Raw genomic sequence first — 21,832 nt, forward strand, 5'->3', positions numbered from 1 at the left:
ATTTTATTCTAACGAAATAAATTAACTCTTATTAAATAAATTATTCCTATTTAAATCTAAATACTTACCTTTAAAATAAACCCTAATATAGCTACAATATAAATTATAATTATATTATAGCTATTTTAGGATTAATATTTATTTTACGGGCAACTTTGTATTTATTTTAACCAGGTACAATAGCTATTAAATAGTTAAGAACTATTTAATAGCTAAAATAGTTAAAATAATTACAAAATTACCTGTAAAATAAATCCTAACCTAAATTACAATTAAACCTAACACTACACTAGCAATAAATTAATTAAATACAATACCTACAATTATCTACAATTAAACCTAACACTACACTATCAAAAAATTAATTAAATACAATATCTACAATTATCTACAATTAAACCTAACACTACACTATTAATAAATTATTTAAATAAAATATCTACAAATAAATACAATGAAATAAACTAACTAAAGTACGAAAAATAAAAAAGAACTAAGTTACAAAAAATAAAAAAATATTTACAAACATTAGAAAAATATTGGCTGTTCCGATCAGCCAATAGAATGCGAGCTCAATCTGATTGGCTGATTGGATCAGCCAATCGGATTGAACTTGATTCTGATTGGCTGATTCCATCAGCCAATCAGAATATTCCTACCTTAATTCCGATTGGCTGATAGAATCCTATCAGCCAATCGGAATTCGAGGGATGCCATCTTGGATGACGTCATTTAAAGGAACCATCATTCGGCGAGTAGGCGTCGGTTGAAGAGGTTGGATCCGCGTCGTTTGGAAAGAAGATGGCTCCGCTCCGCTCCAGAAGAAAGAAGATTGAAGATGCGGCTTGATAGAAGACTTCATCCCGATGATGGACTTCCGACTTCAGCCGATGATGGATTTCTTCAGCCGCCGCTTGGATCCAGACTTCAGCCCGAGGATGGACGTCACTCTTCAGCCCCCTGCTTGGGCTTGGATCAAGACATCGGAGGCTCTTCTGGACAGATCGGGACCCGGTGAGGTGAAGACAAGGTAGGGAGATCTTCAGGGGCTTAGTGTTAGGTTTATTTAAGGGGGGTTTGGGTTAGATTAGGGGTATGTGGGTGGTGGGTTGTAATGTTGGGGGGGGGTATTGTATGTGTTTTTTTTAAAGGCAAAAGAGCTGAATTCTTTGGGGCATGCTCCGCAAAGGGCCCTGTTCAGGGCTGGTAAGGTAAAAGATCTTTGAACTTTTTTAATTTAGAATAGGGTAGGGCATTTTTTATTTTGGGGGGCTTTGTTATTTTATTAGGGGGCTTAGAGTAGGTGTAATTAGTTTAAAATTGTTGTAATATTTTTCTAATGTTTGTAAATATTTTTTTATTTTTTGTAACTTAGTTCTTTTTTATTTTTCGTACTTTAGTTAGTTTATTTCATTGTATTTATTTGTAGATATTTTATTTAAATAATTTATTGATAGTGTAGTGTTAGGTTTAATTGTAGATAATTGTAGATATTGTATTTAATTAATTTATAGATAGTGTAGTGTTAGGTTTAATTGTAGATAATTGTAGGTATTGTATTTAATTAATTTATTGCTAGTGTAGTGTTAGGTTTAATTGTAACTTAGGTTAGGATTTATTTTACAGGTAATTTTGCAATTATTTTAACTATTTTAGCTATTAAATAGTTCTTAACTATTTAATAGCTATTGTACCTGGTTAAAATAAATACAAAGTTGCCTGTAAAATAAATATTAATCCTAAAATAGCTATAATATAATTATAATTTATATTGTAGCTATATTAGGGTTTATTTTACAGGTAAGTATTTAGCTTTAAATAGGAATAAGTTATTTAATAAGAGTTAATTTATTTAGTTAGATAAAAATTATATTTAACTTAGGGGGGTGTTAGGGTTAGGGTTAGAATTAGCTTTAGGGGTTAATACATTTATTAGAATAGCGGTGAGCTCCAGTCGGCAGATTAGGCGTTAATGTTTGAAGTTAGGTGTCGGCGATGTTAGGGAGGGCAGATTAGGGGTTAATACTATTTATTATAGGGTTATTGAGGCGGGATTGAGGCGGATTAGGGGTTAATAACTTTATTATAATAGCGGCGCGGTCCGGTCGACAGATTAGGGGTTAATAAGTGTAGGCAGGTGGAGGCGACGTTGTGGGGGGCAGATTAGGGGTTAATTAATATAATATAGGGGTAGGCGGTGTTAGGGGCAGCAGATTAAGGGTACATAGGGATGATGTAAGTAGCGGCGGTTTACGGAGCGGCAGATTAGGGGTTAAAAAAAATATGCAGGTGTCAGCGATAGCGGGGGCGGCAGAATATGGGTTAATAAGTGTAAGGTTAGGGGTGTTTAGACTCGGGGTACATGTTAGACTGTTAGGTGCAGACGTAGGAAGTGTTTCCCCATAGAAAACAATGGGGCTGCGTTAGGAGCTGAACGTGGCTTTTTTGCAGGTGTTAGGTTTTTTTTCAGCTCAAATGGCCCCATTGTTTTCTGGCCGCTTCCGTAAGCACCGCTGGTATCTAGAGTTGCAGTGGCGTTAAATTATGCTCTACGCTCCCTTTTTGGAGCCTAACGCACTGAAAACCCAGTCATTCTGTGAACTCTAAATACCAGTGGTATTTAAAAGGTGCGTGGGAAAAAAAGCATGCATAGCTAACGCGCCCCTTTGGCCGCAGAACTCTAAATCTAGGCGTTAGGGTTTATTTTACAGGTAAGTATTTAGTTTTAAATAGGAATAATTTATTTAAGTATAGTGTAGTGTTAGGTGTAATTGTAACTTAGGTTAGTTTTTATTTTACAGGTAAATTTCTCTTTATTTTAACTAGGTAGCTATTAAATAGTTAATAACTATTTAATAGCTATTGTACCTATTTAAAATAAATTTAAAGTTGCCTGTAAAATATAAATAAATCCTAAGACCTAGATTTGGAGTTTGGCGGTAGCCGTGAAAACCAGCGTTAGAGGCTCCTAACGCTGGTTTTAGGCTACCGCCGGTATTTAGAGTCACTCAAAATAGGGTCTAATGCTCACTTTTCAGCCGCGACTTTTCCATACCGCAGATCCCCTTACGTTAATTGCGTATCCTATCTTTTCAATGGGATCTTCCTAACTCCGGTATTTAGAGTCGTTTCTGAAGTGAGCGTTAGACATCTAACGACAAAACTCCAGCCGCAGGAAAAAAGTCAGTAGTTAAGAGCTTTCTGGGCTAACGCCGGTTCATAAAGCTCTTAACTACTGTGCTTTAAAGTACACTAACACCCATAAACTACCTATGTACCCCTAAACCGAGGTCCCCCCACATCGCCGCCACTCGATTAAATTTTTTTTTTTTTTTTTTTTTTTTTTGGTTTTATAAAACTTTTATTGAAATATAATTGCGATACAATAAAATGCAGATTCTAGAAACAATTGTACAGTTGGTAGGTGGGTGTCAGTGGCCTCACTCTTTGCAAGAGTCCATGGGGTTTAAAGTCCAAGTAGTCCCTGTATTGGGGCATATTAAGTGAGGGGGATCCAATGACAGCCCTCTTAGTTGTGGTAAGTTCCCAGTTTGTTAAGACTGTAGCGCAATTGGAAGATAAGTGAGTCCGTACGTTTCAGCTGCAACGTACATGGCTGTAAACAGTTATTAACAATTGTAAACAGTTATAAACAAATAACAAATGCCTTTCTGTCCTTTAGTATCGCCTTACCTGCCTATGTAACATAAGAGTAATGTATAGTGAAGGGGAAAGAGGGAGGGGAAAGGTAAAAAGAGGGGGGAAGGGAGGGGGGGGGGGGAGAGAGGGAGAGGGGAGAGGAGGGGAAGGGGAGGGGGGGGGGCGGAGGGAGGGGGTTGGTCTGGTCGGAGGCATTGTTCTCTACGGGGTGCCGGGCGGGGTAGAGTGTGACGTCTCTCTCAGGGTATGGGAGAGAGATTCCCAGTAGAACCGGACTTCGTGAAAGAAGGCTAGATTGCCATTCTTGAAGAAGGAATACTCTTCCCCCTCCAAGAGTTCCGAGATGTGGTGGAACCATTCCTGGGTCGTGGGGACAGTTGAGGATTTCCATTTCCGGGAGATGAGTGCCTTCGCACTATTTATAGTAATTTGTAGGAGTTTCCATCTGATCTTGCAGATCTTGCCATATTTGTGGTTCAGGAGGGCAGTGAGGGGTGTTAAGCTAAATGTTGGACCCATGAGCTCTTTAAGGAATCTCTCTACTTTCCTCCAGAAAGGGGAGATCACTGGGCAGTACCACCATATATGGGCCATCGTTCCCACTGCCCCGCACCCCCTCCAGCAAGTGGCGCCTGCTCTTGGGTAAATTTGTTTAATTCTTTCGGGTGTGAGGTACCAACGGAATAGGATCTTATGATTCAGTTCTAAGATTCTAGCTAGGGACGAGGACTTGGAAGTGCTATATAGAATCACCAGCCATTGCTCTTCAGATATTTCTCTTCCTAGTTCTGCCTGCCAGTGGAGCTTGTATGAGGGGGGTATTGCCATAGGGGTATTGTCCAACATTTTCTTTGCTATAGAAAGGGAGCTGCGGGGCGGGGAGCCTGACAGGCACAGCTTTTCAAATGGGGTCGGTTCTCTAGTTAGACTGTCCTTGTGGGGTGAGATTTTCAGGAGGTGTGTCAGTTGGGCATATTTGAGCCAGGAGGAGAAGCTCCCCCCAGCTATGTCTGTCATTTGTGAGCGCGTTTTTAGAGTGTGGTTAGAGACTAGGTTGGCAAATGGGGTTGTGTTAGACATGCCGCTTGGGCAATGCCTCTCCGCCAATAGGCCTCCCAGGAATTCGGCGTTGTGTGATATTGGTGTCATCGGGGAGATAGGGGAAGAAATACCCTTGTCTTTGGCTCGTATTACGTCCCAGGTCTTGAAAAGGTGGGCATAGAGTTGGGATGTCTTTGCGAGGGGTGGTCGGGCTGAGGGGCTGATCCAAGCTAAAGGGCCCAGGTTAGGTGAGGTTAGAAGGAATGAGTCGATAGATGCCCATGCTTTGCTATTTGTGTTGTCATGCCATTCAAGAACTCTCTGCATCACTATTGCCTTATAATATTGCTGGATCGAGGGTACACCCAATCCACCTGCTCCCAGTGGGGACATAATTACTTTTTTGCTAATGCGTGGTTTAATACTGCCCCAGATGAATGAGTTTAGCATTGACTGTATTTGGTGGAGGTATGTGTTTGGTAGGTGTATTGGCACCGCCTGCATTATGTAAAGCAGTCGTGGGAGGGCTGTCATCTTGACCGCCTGTATGCGGCCCCACCACGAAAGTGGCTTGTTTTGCCAGTTGTCTAGCTCTTTCTTGAGTCTGTGCATAATAGGTATGTAGTTATGTTTAAACAGTTTGCCACTATTTGGGGTAAGATAGACACCAAGGTATTTAATTTTGTCGTAGTTTAGTTTGTAGGGGCAACAATTCGCCAAAGCTGCAAACTGCTGCCTTTCAATGTTTATATTTAAAATCTCAGATTTCCTAGCGTTGATGAGGAAGTTGGAATGGGCACTAAATCTATCAAACTCTCCTAATAGGTGAGGTAGTGAGGTACTCGGGTGGGTGAGTAGAAGTAGGACATCGTCCGCGTAGAGTGTTACTTTATATGTGTTAGGACCTAGCTCTAATCCTGTAATGTTGGGGTTATTTCTGATCTGAGAGGCCAGGACTTCCATTGAGATGGCGAAAAGGAGTGGAGACAAGGGGCATCCCTGCCTCGTCCCATTTCTTATCTCGAAGCTGTCAGAGAGAATACCATTGGCCTTAACCCGTGCCGAGGGTTGGGAGTATAGGCTGAGAATTCTTTGGATCATTACCCTTCCTATGCCAAAGGCGGACAGACAAGAATGGAGAAATTCCCAGTCCAGCCGGTCAAAGGCTTTTTCAGCGTCGGTTGATATTACAATTGACGGTGCGTTAGACCGGCTGGACTGTTCTATTAGGTGGAGTACCCGGATGGTATTGTCTCGTGCTTCCCTTCTGGGAATGAACCCTGTTTGGTCTACATGGATGATTTCGGGAAGGATTGTGTTCAGTCGTGTCGCTAATATTTTTGCGTAAAGTTTGATATCAGAATTTAGTAGCGAGATAGGTCTATAATTTTCCACTTTTTGGGGGTCCCTGTCCGCCTTTGGCAAAACAATGATATGGGCTTCTAAGGTGTGTTTGGGCCATGGTACCTGCTTATCTATTGTAGCGAACATGGAGGTTAGGTGTGGGGCTAATAGCTGTCTAAACTGTTTATAGTATATGTTGGTGAACCCATCGGGCCCAGGGCTCTTGCGTAGTGGAAGGGATTTTATTGCTAGGAGTACCTCTGAGGTAGTTATTGGGGCTTCCAGGGTTTCTGATAGCTCTGGGGGGAGTACCGGTAGGGCGGCTTCTCCAATGTACTGTTCCCGCGCCTGTGGGGTGGCCGCGAGTGGGGGGCTCGGTAGGTTGTATAAGTTGTTGTAGAAAGACCTGAATTGGTCCACGATTTGGTGGCTGCTAAGGGCTTGATGGCCGGCAGAGTCGATTAGACTGTGTATGTAGGAGCTGAGTTTTTGTTCCTTGAGAGATTTAGCTAGGGAGGGGCCTATCTTATTGGAGGTAGCTAGGTACATTTTTTTCAGGAAGAATGCCTTCGTTTGAGCTTCTTTATAGATTAGTCTATTTAAGTCATTCCTCGCCTGTCTCAGTTTATCTGTTAAGTTCTTCTCTTGGGGGGACATTTTGTGCTGTAGCTCTATGTCACGAATGCTCTGTGTCGCGGACCTATATGATTCTCGGTATTGTTTAGTCAGCTGTGCTTTGTGTTTAATTATTTCGCCTCTAATTACACATTTGTGGGCCTCCCATAGGGTGTGCGGTGCTATATCTGGTGTATTGTTTAGTTCAAAATATTCTTTTAGTTTCTCTGCCAAGCGTGTGGACAACTCAGGTCTTTTTAGCAGTGATTCATCGAGCCTCCACACATAAGGGGAGAGGGGCCTATCTGACCAGTTTAATATGGTTGACACCATGGCATGATCTGTCCAACTAATGGGTTCTATGTCGGCGTCCCTCACTAGGCTGTAGGTGATCTGGTCAGTGAAAATATAGTCTATACGTGAGTAGCACCTGTGTGGGTTAGAGAAAAACGTGTAGTCGCGTTGGCCTGGATGTTTCACCCGCCAAATGTCTATCAGGGTAAGTTTGTGGGTGGTCGTGGTTATGTCTTGGATGGTTTTGAGGGGTACACTGCCTCGGCCTAGGGAGCAGTCAATGCAAGGGTCAAGGGCTACGTTCAAATCCCCGGCCATGACTAGAGAGCCCTTTTGAACCTGGAGTATCTTATTTGCGACTTTTCTGTCGATTAAATTTTTTTAACCCAATAGAATGCAAGCTCAATCTGATTGGCTGATTGGATCAGCCAATCGGATTGAACTTGATTCTGATTGGCTGATTCCATCAGCCAATCAGAATATTCCTACCTTAATTCCGATTGGCTGATAGAATCCTATCAGCCAATCGGAATTCGAGGGACGCCATCTTGGATGACGTCATTTAAAGGAACCGTCATTCGTCGTTCAGTCGTCGGCCAGGATGGATGTTCCGCGGTGGAGGTCTTCAGGATGCTGCCGCTTCGCTCCGGATGGATGCCGCTTGGATGAAGACTTCAATCGGATGGAAGAACTCTTCTGCCCCGCTTGGATGAAGACTTCAGCCGGATCATGGACCTTTTCAGCCCCCCGCTTGGGCTTGGATCAGGACATCGGAGGAGCTCTTCTGGACCGATCGGTGAACCTGGTATGGTGAAGACAAGGTAGGATGATCTTCAGGGGCTTAGTGTTAGGTTTATTTAAGCGGGGTTTGGGTTAGATTAGGAGTATGTGGGTGGTGGGTTGTAATGTTGGGGGGCTTGGGTATTGTATGTTTTTTTTTACAGGCAAAAGAGCTGTATTTCTTGGGGCATGCCCCGCAAAGGGCCCTGTTCAGGGCTGGTAAGGTAAAAGAGCTTTGAACTGTAGTAATTTAGAGTAGGGTAGGGCATTTTTTTATTTTGGGGGGCTTTGTTATTTTATTAGGGGGCTTAGAGTAGGTGTAATTAGTTTAAAATTGTTGTAATATTTTTATTATGTTTGTAAATATTTTTTTATTTTTTGTAACTTAGTTCTTTTTTATTTTTTGTACTTTAGCTAGTTTATTTAATTGTATTTATTTGTAGCAATTGTATTTAATTAATTTATTGATAGTGTAGTGTTAGGTTAATTGTAGGTAATTGTAGGTAGTTTATTTAATTAATTTATTGATAGTGTAGTGTTAGGTTTATTTGTAACTTAGGTTAGGATTTCTTTTACAGGTAAATTTGTAATTATTTTAACTATTTTAGCTATTAAATAGTTCTTAACTATTTAATAGCTATTGTACCTGGTTAAAATAAATACAAAGTTACCTGTAAAATAAATATAAATCCTAAAATAGCTATAATATAATTATAATTTATATTGTAGCTATATTAGGATTTATTTTACAGGTAAGTATTTAGCTTTAAATAGGAATAATTTATTTAATAAGAGTTAATTAATTTCGTTAGATTTAAATTATATTTAACTTAGGGGGGTGTTAGTATTAGGGTTAGACTTAGCTTTAGGGGTTAATACATTTATTAGAATAGCGGCGAGATTCGGTCGGCAGATTAGGGGTTAATAATTGAAGTTAGGTGTCGGCGATGTTAGGGAGGGCAGATTAGGTGTTAATACTATTTATTATAGGGTTAGTGAGGCGGATTAGGGGTTAATAACTTTATTATAATAGCGGTGCGGTCCGGTCGGCAGATTAGGGGTTAATAAGTGTAGGCAGGTGGAGGCGACGTTGTGGGGGGCAGATTAGGGGTTAATAAATATAATATAGGGGTCGGCGATGTTAGGGCAGCAGATTAGGGGTACATAGGGATAATGTAAGTAGCGGCGGTTTACGGAGCGGCAGATTAGGGGTTAATAATAATATGCAGGGGTCAGCGATAGCGGGGGCGGCAGAATAGGGGTTAATAAGTGTAAGGTTAGGGGTGTTTAGACTCGGGGTACATGTTAGAGTGTTAAGTGCAGACGTCGGAAGGGTTACCGCATAGCAAACAATGGGGCTGCGTTAGGAGCTGAACGCGGCTTTTTTGCAGGTGTTAGGTTTTTTTTCAGCTCAAACAGCCCCATTGTTTCCTATGGGAGAATCGTGCACGAGCACGTTTTTGAGGCTGGCCGCGTCCGTAAGCAACTCTGGTATCGAGAGTTGAAGCTGCGTTAAAAATGCTCTACGCTCCTTTTTTGGAGCCTAACGCAGCCTTTATGTGGACTCTCGATACCAGAGTTATTTTTATGGTGCGGCCAGTAAAACGCGGGCGTTAGTTTTTCGGGTCGTTACCGACAAAACTCCAAATCTAGCCGTAAGATAGCTACAATATAATTATTATTTATATTGTAGCTATATTAGGGTTTATTTTAAAGGTAAGTATTTAGTTTTAAATAGGATTAATTTAGTTAATAAGAGAAATATTATTTAGATTTATTTAATTAATATTTAAGTTAGGGGGGTGTTAGGGTTAGACTTAGGTTTAGGGGTTAATAATTTTATTACAGTGGCGGCGGTGTAGGGGGGGTCAGGATAGGGGTTAATAAATTTATTATAGGTGGCGACGGTTTAGGGGGGCAGATTAGGGGTTAATAAGTTTAATATAGGTTGCGGCGGGGTCCGGGAGCGGCGGTTTTGGGGTTAAACTATTTATTTAGTTGCAGCGGGGTCCGGGATCCGCAGGATAGGGGTTAATAACTTTATTATAGGTGGCGGCGGTATAGGGGGGGCAGGATAGGGGTTACTAGGTATTATGTAGGTGGCGGCGGTGTCCGGGAGTGGCGGTTTAGGGGTTAATACATTTATTATAGTTGCGGCAGGGTCTAGGAGCTGCGGTTTAGGGGTTAATAATTTTATTTAGTTGTGGGGGGCTCCGGGGGTGCCGGTATAGGGGGTAGAACAGTGTAGTTAGTGTGGGTGCTTAGTTACAGCTTGTCAATAAAGCTGTAAAAAAGCCGAAGAGCAGCGAGATCGGATGAGTGATAACTATCACAGTCCGCTGCTCATCGCCCCGTACTTGGTGCGCGGCTTTTTGACAGCTTTATTGATAACTTTGGCGAACGTATTCAGGTCCGCGGCGGCAATGGTAGGCGAGCTTAGGCGGGCGTATTGGGCCGGCGAAGGCAGGTAAAGTAGACGCGTTGATAACTAGAGGCCAATGTAACTATTAGTTATATTGTAGCTAGCTTAGGGTTTATTTTACAGGTGAGTATTTAGTTTTAAATAGGAATTATTATAATATAATAATTATAATAATAGTAATTTTTAGTTAGATCTATTTTAATTATATTAAAGTTAGTGGGTGTTAGGGTTAGACTTAGGGTTAGGTTTAGGGGTTTATAACTTTAGTATAGTGGCGGTAATTTTGGGTGCAGCATATTAGAGGTTAACAACAGTAATGTAGGTTGCGGCGATGTTAGGGACAGCAAATTAGGGGTGAATAATATTTAACTAGTGTTTGCAATGCGGGAGTACTGCAGTTTAGGGGTTAATATGTTTATTATAGTAGCGGCGATGTCGGGAGCGGCAGATTAGGGGTTAATAATTGTATTTTAGTGTTTGCGGGAGGGCCTCGGTTTAGGTTTTAATAGGTAGTTTATGGGTGTTAGTGTACTTTTTAGCACTTTAGTTATGAGTTGTATGCTACAGCTTTGTAGCGTAGCACTCATAACTACTGACTTTCAGTTTACGGTACGGATCTTGACGGTATAGGCTGTACCGCTCACTTTTTAGCCTGCCAGGCAAACTCGTAATACCGGTGCTGTGGAAGTCCCATTGAAAAAGGACTTTTTGAAAGCTGCGGTAGTTACGTTGCGTTACGGCCAAAAAAGTGTGCGGTACAGCTGTACCTGCAAAACTCGTAATACCAGCGGTAGTGAAAAAGAGCCATAACGCTGCTTTTTCCACTCATAACGCAAAACTCGTAATCTAGCCGATTGTTAGGCAATACCAAATAAAAGCTGCATATCGATACTATTTAGATTCAGCTAGTGCTATCTACGGCTTGCTACAGTTATAATAGCAAATGTAGACAAAATTACCTAAATGTAAAAAAAAACAAAGAAAAAATGTCCAAATTGCTCTAGAACTATCCTAAGTTTCCCTCCTGCAGTGAAATTAAAGATTCATGCACATTGTCACACAGGAAGGTCTTACCAGCAAAAAAGGTCATAAGCAAAGCCACCCATCCAAGGATATAGGACCACGAAAAACGCCAGTCACCAATACGCTTCCCCAGGAAATTCACTGTTACGCCAGTATAGATTGCCATGGCCAGCAAGACAAACAGTGCTAGAGTCAGAAACAAGAATATGTGAGAATGAGGAATAAAATATAATTAGGAGTTAAAACGGTTAATATAAGTGATATTTAAGAACATGTTGAATAAAAGAATTAATGCTTTAGAAAATAAGATGTGATAAGAAGTTAATATAAGTATCAGGGACATTTTCTCACAATGAATTGCCCCTTGAAGGAATGATGTGGGCTATTAAGCTAATTGTACGATAAGGTTATAGCAAACTATTGATAAAAACTTTATTTATAACTAATACAGCTGAAAGATGTAAATTTGCATACTGATAAAAACTTTATTTATAACTAATACAGTTGAAAGATGTACATTTGCATACTGATAAAAACTTTATTTCTTTCATGTAATTAACAAGAGTCCATGAGCTAGTGACGTATGGGATATACATTCCTACCAGGAGGGGCAAAGTTTCCCAAACCTTAAAATGCCTATAAATACACCCCTCACCACACCCACAAATCAGTTTTACAAACTTTGCCTCCAAGGGAGGTGGTGAAGTAAGTTTGTGCTAGATTCTACGTTGATATGCGCTTCGCAGCAAGTTGGAGCCCGGTTTTCCTCTCAGCGTGCAGTGAATGTCAGAGGGATGTGAAGAGAGTATTGCCTATTGAATGCAGTGATCTCCTTCTACGGGATCTATTTCATAAGGTTCTCTGTTATCGGTCGTAGAGATTCATCTCTTACCTCCCTTTTCAGATCGACGATATACTCTTATATTTACCATTTCCTCTACTGATTCTCGTTTCAGTACTGGTTTGGCTTTCTACAAACATGTAGATGAGTGTCCTGGGGTAAGTAAGTCTTATTTTCTGTGACACTCTAAGCTATGGTTGGGCACTTTATTTATAAAGTTCTAAATATATGTATTCAAACATTTATTTGCCTTGACTCAGAATGTTCAACTTTCCTTATTTCCAGACAGTCAGTTTCATATTTGGGATTATGCTTTAAATTATCATATTTTTTTCTTACCTCAAAAATTTGACTTTTTTCCCTGTGGGCTGTTAGGCTCGCGGGGGCTGAAAATGCTTCATTTTATTGCGTCATTCTTGGCGCGGACTTTTTTGGCGCAAAAATTCTTTTCCGTTTCCGGCGTCATACGTGTCGCCGGAAGTTGCGTCATTTTTGACGTTATTTTGCGCCAAAAATGTCGGCGTTCCGGATGTGGCGTCATTTTTGGCGCCAAAAGCATTTAGGCGCCAAATAATGTGGGCGTCTTATTTGGCGCCAAAAAATATGGGCGTCGCTTTTGTCTCCACATTATTTCAGTCTCATTTTTCATTTGCTTCTGGTTGCTAGAAGCTTGATGTTTGGCATTTTTTTCCCATTCCTGAAACTGTCTTATAAGGAATTTGATCTATTTTGCTTTATATGTTGTTTTTTCTCTTACATATTGCAAGATGTCTCACGTTGCATCTGAGCCAGAAGATACTACAGGAAAACCACTGCCTGCTGGATCTACCAAAGCTAAGTGTATCTGCTGTAAACTTTTGGTAGCTATTCCTCCAGCTGTTGTTTGTAATAATTGTCATGACAAACTTGTTAAAGCAGATAATATTTCCTTTAGTGATGTACCATTGCCTGTTGCAGTTCCCTCAACATCTAAGGTGCAGAATGTTCCTGATAACATAAGAGATTTTGTTTCTGAATCCATAAAGAAGGCTTTGTCTGTTATTTCTCCTTCTAGTAAACGTAAAAAGTCTTTTAAATCTTCTCTCTCTACAGATGAATTTTTAAATGAACACCATCATTCTGATTCTTTGGACTCTTCTGGTTCAGAGGATTCTATCTCAGAGATTGATGCTGATAAATCTTCATATTTATTTAAGATGGAATTTATTCGCTCTTTACTTAACCCCTTAGTGACCAGAGCACTTTTCCATTTTCTGTCCGTTTGGGACCAAGGCTATTTTTACATTTTTGCGGTGTTTGTGTTTAGCTGTAATTTTCCTCTTACTCATTTACTGTACCCACACATATTATATACCGTTTTTCTCGCCACTAAATGGACTTTCTAAAGATACCATTATTTTCATCATATCTTATAATTTACTATAAAAAAAAATATAAAATATGAGGAAAAATTGAAAAAAACACACTTTTTCTAACTTTGACCCCCAAAATCTGTTACATATCTACAACCACCAAAAAACACCCATGCTAAATAGTTTCTAAATTTTGTCCTGAGTTTAGAAATACCCAATTTTTACATGTTCTTTGCTTTTTGTGCAAGTTATAGGGCCATAAATACAAGTAGCACTTTGCTATTTCCAAACCACTTTTTTCCAAAATTAGCGCTAGTTACATTAGAACACTAATATCTTTCAGGAATCCCTGAATATCCCTTGACATGTATATATTTTTTTTTAGTAGACATCCCAAAGTATTGATCTAGGACAATTTTGGTATATTTCATACCACCATTTCACCGCCAAATGCGATCAAATACAAAAAATCGTTCACTTTTTCACAAATTTTTTCACAAACTTTTGGTTTCTCACTGAAATTATTTACAAACAACTTGTGCAATTATGGCATAAATGGTTGTAAATTCTTCTCTGGGATCCCCTTTGTTCAGAAATAGCAGACATATATGGCTTTGGCGTTGCTTTTTGGTAATTAGAAGGCCGCTAAATGCCACTGCGCACCACAAGTGTATTATGCCCAGCAGTTAAGGGGTTAATTAGGGAGCTTTTAGGGAGCTTGTAGGGTTAATTTTAGCTTTAGTGTAGTATAGTAGACAACCCCAAGTATTGATCTAGGCACATTTTGGTATATTTCATGCCACCATTTCACCGCCAAATGCGATCAAATTGAAAAAAAAGTTAAATTTTTCACAATTTTAGGTTTCTCACTGAAATAATTTACAAACAGCTTGTGCAATTATGGCACAAATGGTTGTAAATACTTGTCTGGGATCCCCTTTGTTCAGAAATAGCAGACATATATGACTTTGGCGTTGCTTTCTGGTAATTAGAAGGCCGCTAAATCCTGCTGCGCCTCACACGTGTATTCTGGCTAGCAGTGAAGGGGTTAATTAGGGAGTTTGTAGGGAGCTTGCAGGATTAATTTTAGCTTTAGTGTAGAGATCAGCCTCCCACCTGACACATCCCACCCCCTGATCCCTCCCAAACAGCTCCCTTCCCTCCCCCACCCCACAATTGTCCCCGCCATCTTAAGTACTGGCAGACTTTCTGCCAGTACTAAAATAAAAGGGTTTTTTAAAAAATAAATAATTTTTTTTTTAGCATATTTACATATGCTAGGGTGTAGGATCCCCCCCTTAGCCCCCAACCTCCCTGATCCCCCCCAAAACCGCTCTCTGACCATCCCCTCTGCCTCATTGGGGGCCATCTTGGGTACTGGCAGCTGTCTGCCAGTACCCAGTTTGCAAAAAAAAAGGGCTTTTTTTATATTTATTTGTCTTTTTTCTGTAGTGTAGCTTCCCCCCCACACAGACAAACCCCCACCACCTTGCTGATCTTTTTTTTTTTTAAAAAATATTAGGGCATTTAAACATTTTTACTAACTCATTTTCTGTAGTGTAGCGGTTCCCACCCGCTCCCTCCCCGTGCACGCGCCCGCCCCCGCCCTCCCGTGCACGCGCACGCGCCCGTGCGCGCCCCCGCTCATCCCCGCCCACGATCCCGCCCCCCCTGCACATAACCAGGGCCATCGATGGCCGCCACCCGCCTCCCGGTCCGGCTCCCACCCACCAACGCCGGGAACCACCGATCTCCGGTGCAGAGAGGGCCACAGAGTGGCTCTCTCTGCACCGGATGGCTTAAAAAAGTTATTGCAGGATGCCTCCATATCGAGGCATCACTGCAATAACCGGAAAGCAGCTGGAAGCGAGCAGGATCGCTTCCAGCTGCTTTCCAAACCGAGGACGTGCAGGGTACGTCCTCAGGCGTTAACTGCCTTTTTTTTGAGGACGTACCCTGCACGTCCTCGGTCGTTAAGGGGTTAAAGAAGTACTAATTGCTTTAGAAATAGAGGATTCTAGTCCTCTTGATACTAATTCTATACGTTTGGATAAGGTTTTTAAAGCTCCTGCGGTTATTCCAGAAGTCTTTCCTGTTCCTAATGCTATTTCTGCAGTAATTTCTAAGGAATGGGATAAATTGGGTAATTCATTTACTCCTTCTAAACGTTTTAAGCAATTATATCCTGTTCCGCCTGACAGGTTAGAATTTTGGGACAAAATCCCTAAAGTTGATGGGGCTATTTCTACCCTTGCTAAGCGTACTACCATTCCTACGTCAGATGGTACCTCGTTTAAGGATCCTCTAGATAGAAAAATTGAATCTTTTCTAAGAAAAGCTTATCTATGTTCAGGTAATCTTCTTAGACCTGCTATATCATTGGCTGATGTTGCTGCAGCTTCAACTTTTTGGTTGGAAACTCTAGCGCAACAAGTAACAAATCGTGATTCTCATGATATTATTATTCTTCTCCAGCATGCTAATAATTTCATCTGTGATGCCATTTTTGATATTATTAGAGTTGATGTTAGGTTTATGTCTCTGGCTATCTTAGCCAGAAGAGCTTTATGGCTTAAGACCTGGAATGCTGATATGGCTTCTAAATCAACTCTACTTTCCATTTCTTTCCAGGGAAACAAATTATTTGGTTCTCAGTTGGATTCTATTATTTCAACTGTTACTGGTGGGAAAGGAACTTTTTTACCACAGGATAAAAAGTCTAAAGGTAAAAACAGGGCTAACAATCGTTTTCGTTCCTTTCGTTTCAACAAAGAACAAAAGCCTGATCCTTCGTCCTCAGGAGCAGTTTCAGTTTGGAAACCATCTCCAGTCTGGAATAAATCCAAGCCTGCTAGAAAGGCAAAGCCTGCTTCTAAGTTCACATGAAGGTACGGCCCTCATTCCAGTTCAGCTGGTAGGGGGCAGGTTACGTTTTTTCAAAGAAATTTGGATCAATTCTGTTCACAATCTTTGGATTCAGAACATTGTTTCAGAAGGGTACAGAATTGGTTTCAAGATGAGACCTCCTGCAAAGAGATTTTTTCTTTCCCATGTCCCAGTAAATCCAGTGAAAGCTCAAGCATTTCTGAATTGTGTTTCAGATCTAGAGTTGGCTGGAGTAATTATGCCAGTTCCAATTCCGGAACAGGGGATGGGGTTTTATTCAAATCTCTTCATTGTACCAAAGAAGGAGAATTCCTTCAGACCAGTTCTGGATCTAAAATTATTGAATCGTTATGTAAGGATACCAACGTTCAAGATGGTAACTGTAAGGACTATATTGCCTTTTGTTCAGCAAGGGAATTATATGTCCACAATAGATTTACAGGATGCATATCTGCATATTCCGATTCATCCAGATCATTATCAGTTCCTGAGATTCTCTTTTCTAGACAAGCATTACCAATTTGTGGCTCTACCGTTTGGCCTTGCTACAGCTCCAAGAATTTTCACAAAGATTCTCGGTGCCCTTCTGTCTGTAATCAGAGAACAGGGTATTGTGGTATTTCCTTATTTGGACGATATCTTGGTACTTGCTCAGTCTTTACATTTAGCAGAGTCTCATACGAATCGACTTGTGTTGTTTCTTCAAGATCATGGTTGGAGGATCAATTTACCAAAAAGTTCTTTGATTCCTCAAACAAGGGTAACCTTTCTGGGTTTCCAGATAGATTCAGTGTCCATGACTCTGTCTTTAACAGACAAGAGACGTCTAAAATTGATTACAGCCTGTCGAAACCTTCAGTCTCAATCATTCCCTTCGGTAGCCTTATGCATGGAAATTCTAGGTCTTATGACTGCTGCATCGGACGCGATCCCCTTTGCTCGTTTTCACATGCGACCTCTTCAGCTTTGTATGCTGAACCAATGGTGCAGGGATTACACGAAGATATATCAATTAATATCTTTAAAACCGATTGTTCGGCACTCTCTAACATGGTGGACAGATCACCTTCGTTTAATTCAGGGGGCTTCTTTTGTTCTTCCGACCTGGACTGTAATTTCAACAGATGCAAGTCTCACAGGTTGGGGAGCTGTGTGGGGATCTCTGACGGCACAAGGAGTTTGGGAATCTCAGGAGGTGAGATTACCGATCAATATCTTGGAACTCCGTGCAGTTTTCAGAGCTCTTCAGTTTTGGCCTCTTCTGAAGAGAGAATCGTTCATTTGTTTTCAGACAGACAATGTCACAACTGTGGCATACATCAATCATCAAGGAGGGACTCACAGTCCTCTGGCTATGAAAGAAGTATCTCGAATTTTGGTTTGGGCAGAATCCAGCTCCTGTCTAATCTCTGCGGTTCATATCCCAGGTGTAGACAATTGGGAAGCGGATTATCTCAGTCGCCAAACGTTGCATCCGGGCGAATGGTCTCTTCACCCAGAGGTATTTCTTCAGATTGTTCAAATGTGGGGGCTCCCAGAGATAGATCTGATGGCCTCTCATCTAAACAAGAAACTTCCCAGGTATCTGTCCAGATCCCGGGATCCTCAGGCGGAGGCAGTGGATGCATTATCACTTCCTTGGAAGTATCATCCTGCCTATATCTTTCCGCCTCTAGTTCTTCTTCCAAGAGTAATCTCCAAGATTCTGAGGGAATGCTCGTTTGTTCTGCTAACAGCTCCGGCATGGCCTCACAGGTTTTGGTATGCGGATCTTGTCCGGATGGCATCTTGCCAACCATGGACTCTTCCGTTAAGACCAGACCTTCTGTCACAAGGTCCTTTTTTCCATCCGGATCTGAAATCCTTAAATTTAAAGGTATGGAGATTGAACGCTTGATTCTTGGTCATAGAGGTTTCTCTGACTCCGTGATTAATACTATGTTACAGGCTCGTAAATCTGTATCTCGAGAGATATATTATAGAGTCTGGAAGACTTATATTTCTTGGTGTCTTTCTCATCATTTTTCTTTTAGAATACCGAGAATTTTACAGTTTCTTCAGGATGGTTTAGATAAGGGTTTGTCCGCAAGTTCTTTGAAAGGACAAATCTCCGCTCTTTCTGTTCTTTTTCACAGAAAGATTGCTATTCTTCCTGATATTCATTGTTTTGTACAAGCTTTGGTTCGTATAAAACCTGTCATTAAGTCAATTTCTCCTCCTTGGAGTTTGAATTTGGTTCTGGGAGCTCTTCAAGCTCCTCCGTTTGAACCTATGCATTCATTGGACATTAAATTACTTTCTTGGAAAGTTTTGTTCCTTTTGGCCATCTCTTCTGCTAGAAGAGTTTCTGAATTATCTGCTCTTTCGTGTGAGTCTCCTTTTCTGATTTTTCATCAGGATAAGGCGGTGTTGCGAACTTCTTTTGAATTTTACCTAAAGTTGTGAATTCCAACAACATTAGTAGAGAAATTGTGGTTCCTTCATTATGTCCTAATCCTAAGAATTCTAAGGAGAAATCATTGCATTCTTTGGATGTTGTTAGAGCTTTGAAATATTATGTTGAAGCTACGAAATCTTTCCGTAAGACTTCTAGTCTATTTGTTATCTTTTCCGGTTCTAGGAAAGGCCAGAAAGCTTCTGCCATTTCTTTGGCATCTTGGTTGAAATCTTTAATTCATCTTGCCTATGTTGAGTCGGGTAAAATTCCGCCTCAGAGAATTACAGCTCATTCTACTAGGTCAGTATCTACTTCCTGGGCGTTTAGGAATGAAGCTTCGGTTGACCAGATCTGCTAAGCAGCAACTTGGTCCTCTTTGCATACTTTTACTAAATTCTACCATTTTGATGTGTTTTCTTCTTCTGAAGCAGTTTTTGGTAGAAAAGTTCTTCAGGCAGCGGTTTCAGTTTGAATCTTCTGCTTATGTTTTTTGTTAAACTTTATTTTGGGTGTGGATTATTTTCAGCAGGAATTGGCTGTCTTTATTTTATCCCTCCCTCTCTAGTGACTCTTGTGTGGAAAGATCCACATCTTGGGTAGTCATTATCCCATACGTCACTAGCTCATGGACTCTTGTTAATTACATGAAAGAAAACATAATTTATGTAAGAACTTACCTGATAAATTCATTTCTTTCATATTAACAAGAGTCCATGAGGCCCACCCTTTTTTGTGGTGGTTATGATTTTTTTGTATAAAGCACAATTATTCCAATTCCTTATTTTATATGCTTCGCACTTTTTTTCTTATCACCCCACTTCTTGGCTATTCGTTAAACTGATTTGTGGGTGTGGTGAGGGGTGTATTTATAGGCATTTTAAGGTTTGGGAAACTTTGCCCCTCCTGGTAGGAATGTATATCCCATACGTCACTAGCTCATGGACTCTTGTTAATATGAAAGAAATGAATTTATCAGGTAAGTTCTTACATAAATTATGTTTTATAACTAATATAGCTGAAAGATGTATATTATTTGCACACTGATAAAAACTTTCGGCTAGATTACGAGTTGTGTGTTAGGTTAAAAAAGCAGCGTTCAGAGGTCCTAATGCTGCTTTTTAATGCCCGCTGGTATTACGAGTCTTGAAGGTACAGGCTCACCGCTCACTTTTTTTGGCCATACTAGGAAATACCACAAATACACTTACTTAAATTGCGTATCCTCTTTTTTCAATGGGACTTGCATAGTGCCGGTATTACGAGTCTGCCAAAAAGTGAGCGGTAGACCCTCTCCTGTCAAGACTGGTACCGCATTTTAAAGTCAGTAGTTAAGAGTTTTACACTACAACGCCGTAGCATAAAACTCTTAACTAAAGGACTAAAAAGTACACTAACACCCATAAACTACCTATTAACCCCTAAACCGAGGCCCTCCCGCATCACAAACACTAAAAAATTATTTGAATCCCTAATCTGCCGAGCCGGACATCGCCGCCACTATAATAAATATATTAACCCCTAAACCGCCGCACTCCTGCCTCGCAAACATTAGTTATATATTATTAACCCCTAATTTGCCGTCCCTAACATCGCCGACACCTACCTACCCTAACATCTGCCGCCCCCAACGCAATCAGCCAATAGGATTGAGCTGGCATTCTATTGGCAGCCAATAGAATGCCAGCTCAATCCTATTGGCTGATTGCATCAGCCAATAGGATTTTTTCTACCTTAATTCCAATTGGCTGATAGAATCCTATCAGCCAATCGGAATTGAAGGGACGCCATCTTGGATGACGTCATTTAAAGGAACCTTCATTCCAGAAGAGCCGTCGGATGAAGAGGATGCTCCGCATCGGATGTCTTGAAGATGGACCCGCTCCGTGCCGGATGGATGAAGATAGAAGATGCCGTCTGGATGAAGACTTCTGCCCGTCTGGAGGACCACTTCGCCCGGCTTGGATGAAGACTTCTCCCGGCTTCGTTGAGGACTTCAGCCCGGTTGAATGAAGACTTCTCCCGGTAAGGTGATCTTCAAGGGGTTAGTATTAGGTTTTTTAAGGGGGTATTGGGTGGGTTTTAGAGTAGGGTTGGTTGTGTGGGTGGTGGGTTTTAATGTTGGGGGGGGATTTGTAATTTGTTTTACAGGTAAAAGAGCTGATTATTTTGGGGCAATGCCCGTCAAAAGGCCCTTTTAAGGGTAATTTGTAATTTAGTGTAGGGTAGGGCTTTTTTTATATTGGGGGGGCTTTTTTATTTTGTTAGGGGGATTAGATTAAGTGTAATTAGTTTAAAAATCTTGTAATTTGTTTATTATTTTCTGTAATTTAGTGTTTGCTTTTTTGTACTTTAGATAATTTTATTTAATTGTATTTAATTGTATTTAATTTATGGAAATAATTTAATTATAGTGTAGTGTTAGGTGTAATTGTAACTTAGGTTGGGTTTTATTTTACAGGTACTTTTGTATTTATTTTATCTAGGTAGTTATTAAATAGTTAATAACTAATAACTATTCTACCTAGTTAAAATAAATACAAACTTGCCTGTAATATAAAATAAACCCTAAGCTAGCTACAATGTAACTCTGCTTAGGGTTTATTTTATAGGTAAGTATTTAGTTTTAAATAGGAGTAATTTAGTTAATGATAGGAATTTTTATTTATTTTAATTATATTTAAGTTAGGGGGTGTTAGGTTTAGGGTTAGACTTAGGTTTAGGGGTTGATAACTTTAATATAGTGGCGGTGACATTGAGGGCAGCAGATTAGGGGTTAATAAATGTAGGTAGGTGTCGGCGATGTTAGGGCCATCAGATTAGGGGTTAATAATATTTAACTAATGTTTGCGAGGCGGGGTGCGGCGGTTTAGGGGTTAATATGTTTATTATAGTGGCGGCGACGTTGGGGGCGGCAGATTAGGGGTTAAAAAGTGTAGGTAGGTTGCGTCGACATTGGGGGCGACAGATTAGGGGTTAATAAATATAATGTAGGTGTCGGCGATGTTGGGGGCAGCAGATTAGGGGTTCATAAGTATAATGTAGGTGGCGGCGGTGTCCGGAGTGGCAGATTAGGGGTTAATAATTATAATGTAGGTGTCGGCGATGTCGGGGGCGGCAGATTAGGGGGTTAATAAGTG

General features: G+C 40.7%; 1 protein-coding gene across 1 annotated transcript in view; it reads right to left on the reverse strand.

The window, feature by feature from the left end:
• LIM2 (lens intrinsic membrane protein 2) overlaps window positions 1-21,832 on the reverse strand; it is a 70,129-nt gene that overhangs the window by 17,303 nt on the left and 30,994 nt on the right. The window contains exon 3 of the mRNA XM_053690019.1: window positions 11,231-11,365. Coding sequence (XP_053545994.1) covers window positions 11,231-11,365 — 135 coding nt within the window. The remainder of the gene's footprint in view (window positions 1-11,230; window positions 11,366-21,832) is intronic.

The sequence above is a fragment of the Bombina bombina genome, chromosome 8 (assembly GCF_027579735.1).
Source record: "Bombina bombina isolate aBomBom1 chromosome 8, aBomBom1.pri, whole genome shotgun sequence".
Lineage (NCBI taxonomy): Eukaryota > Metazoa > Chordata > Amphibia > Anura > Bombinatoridae > Bombina > Bombina bombina.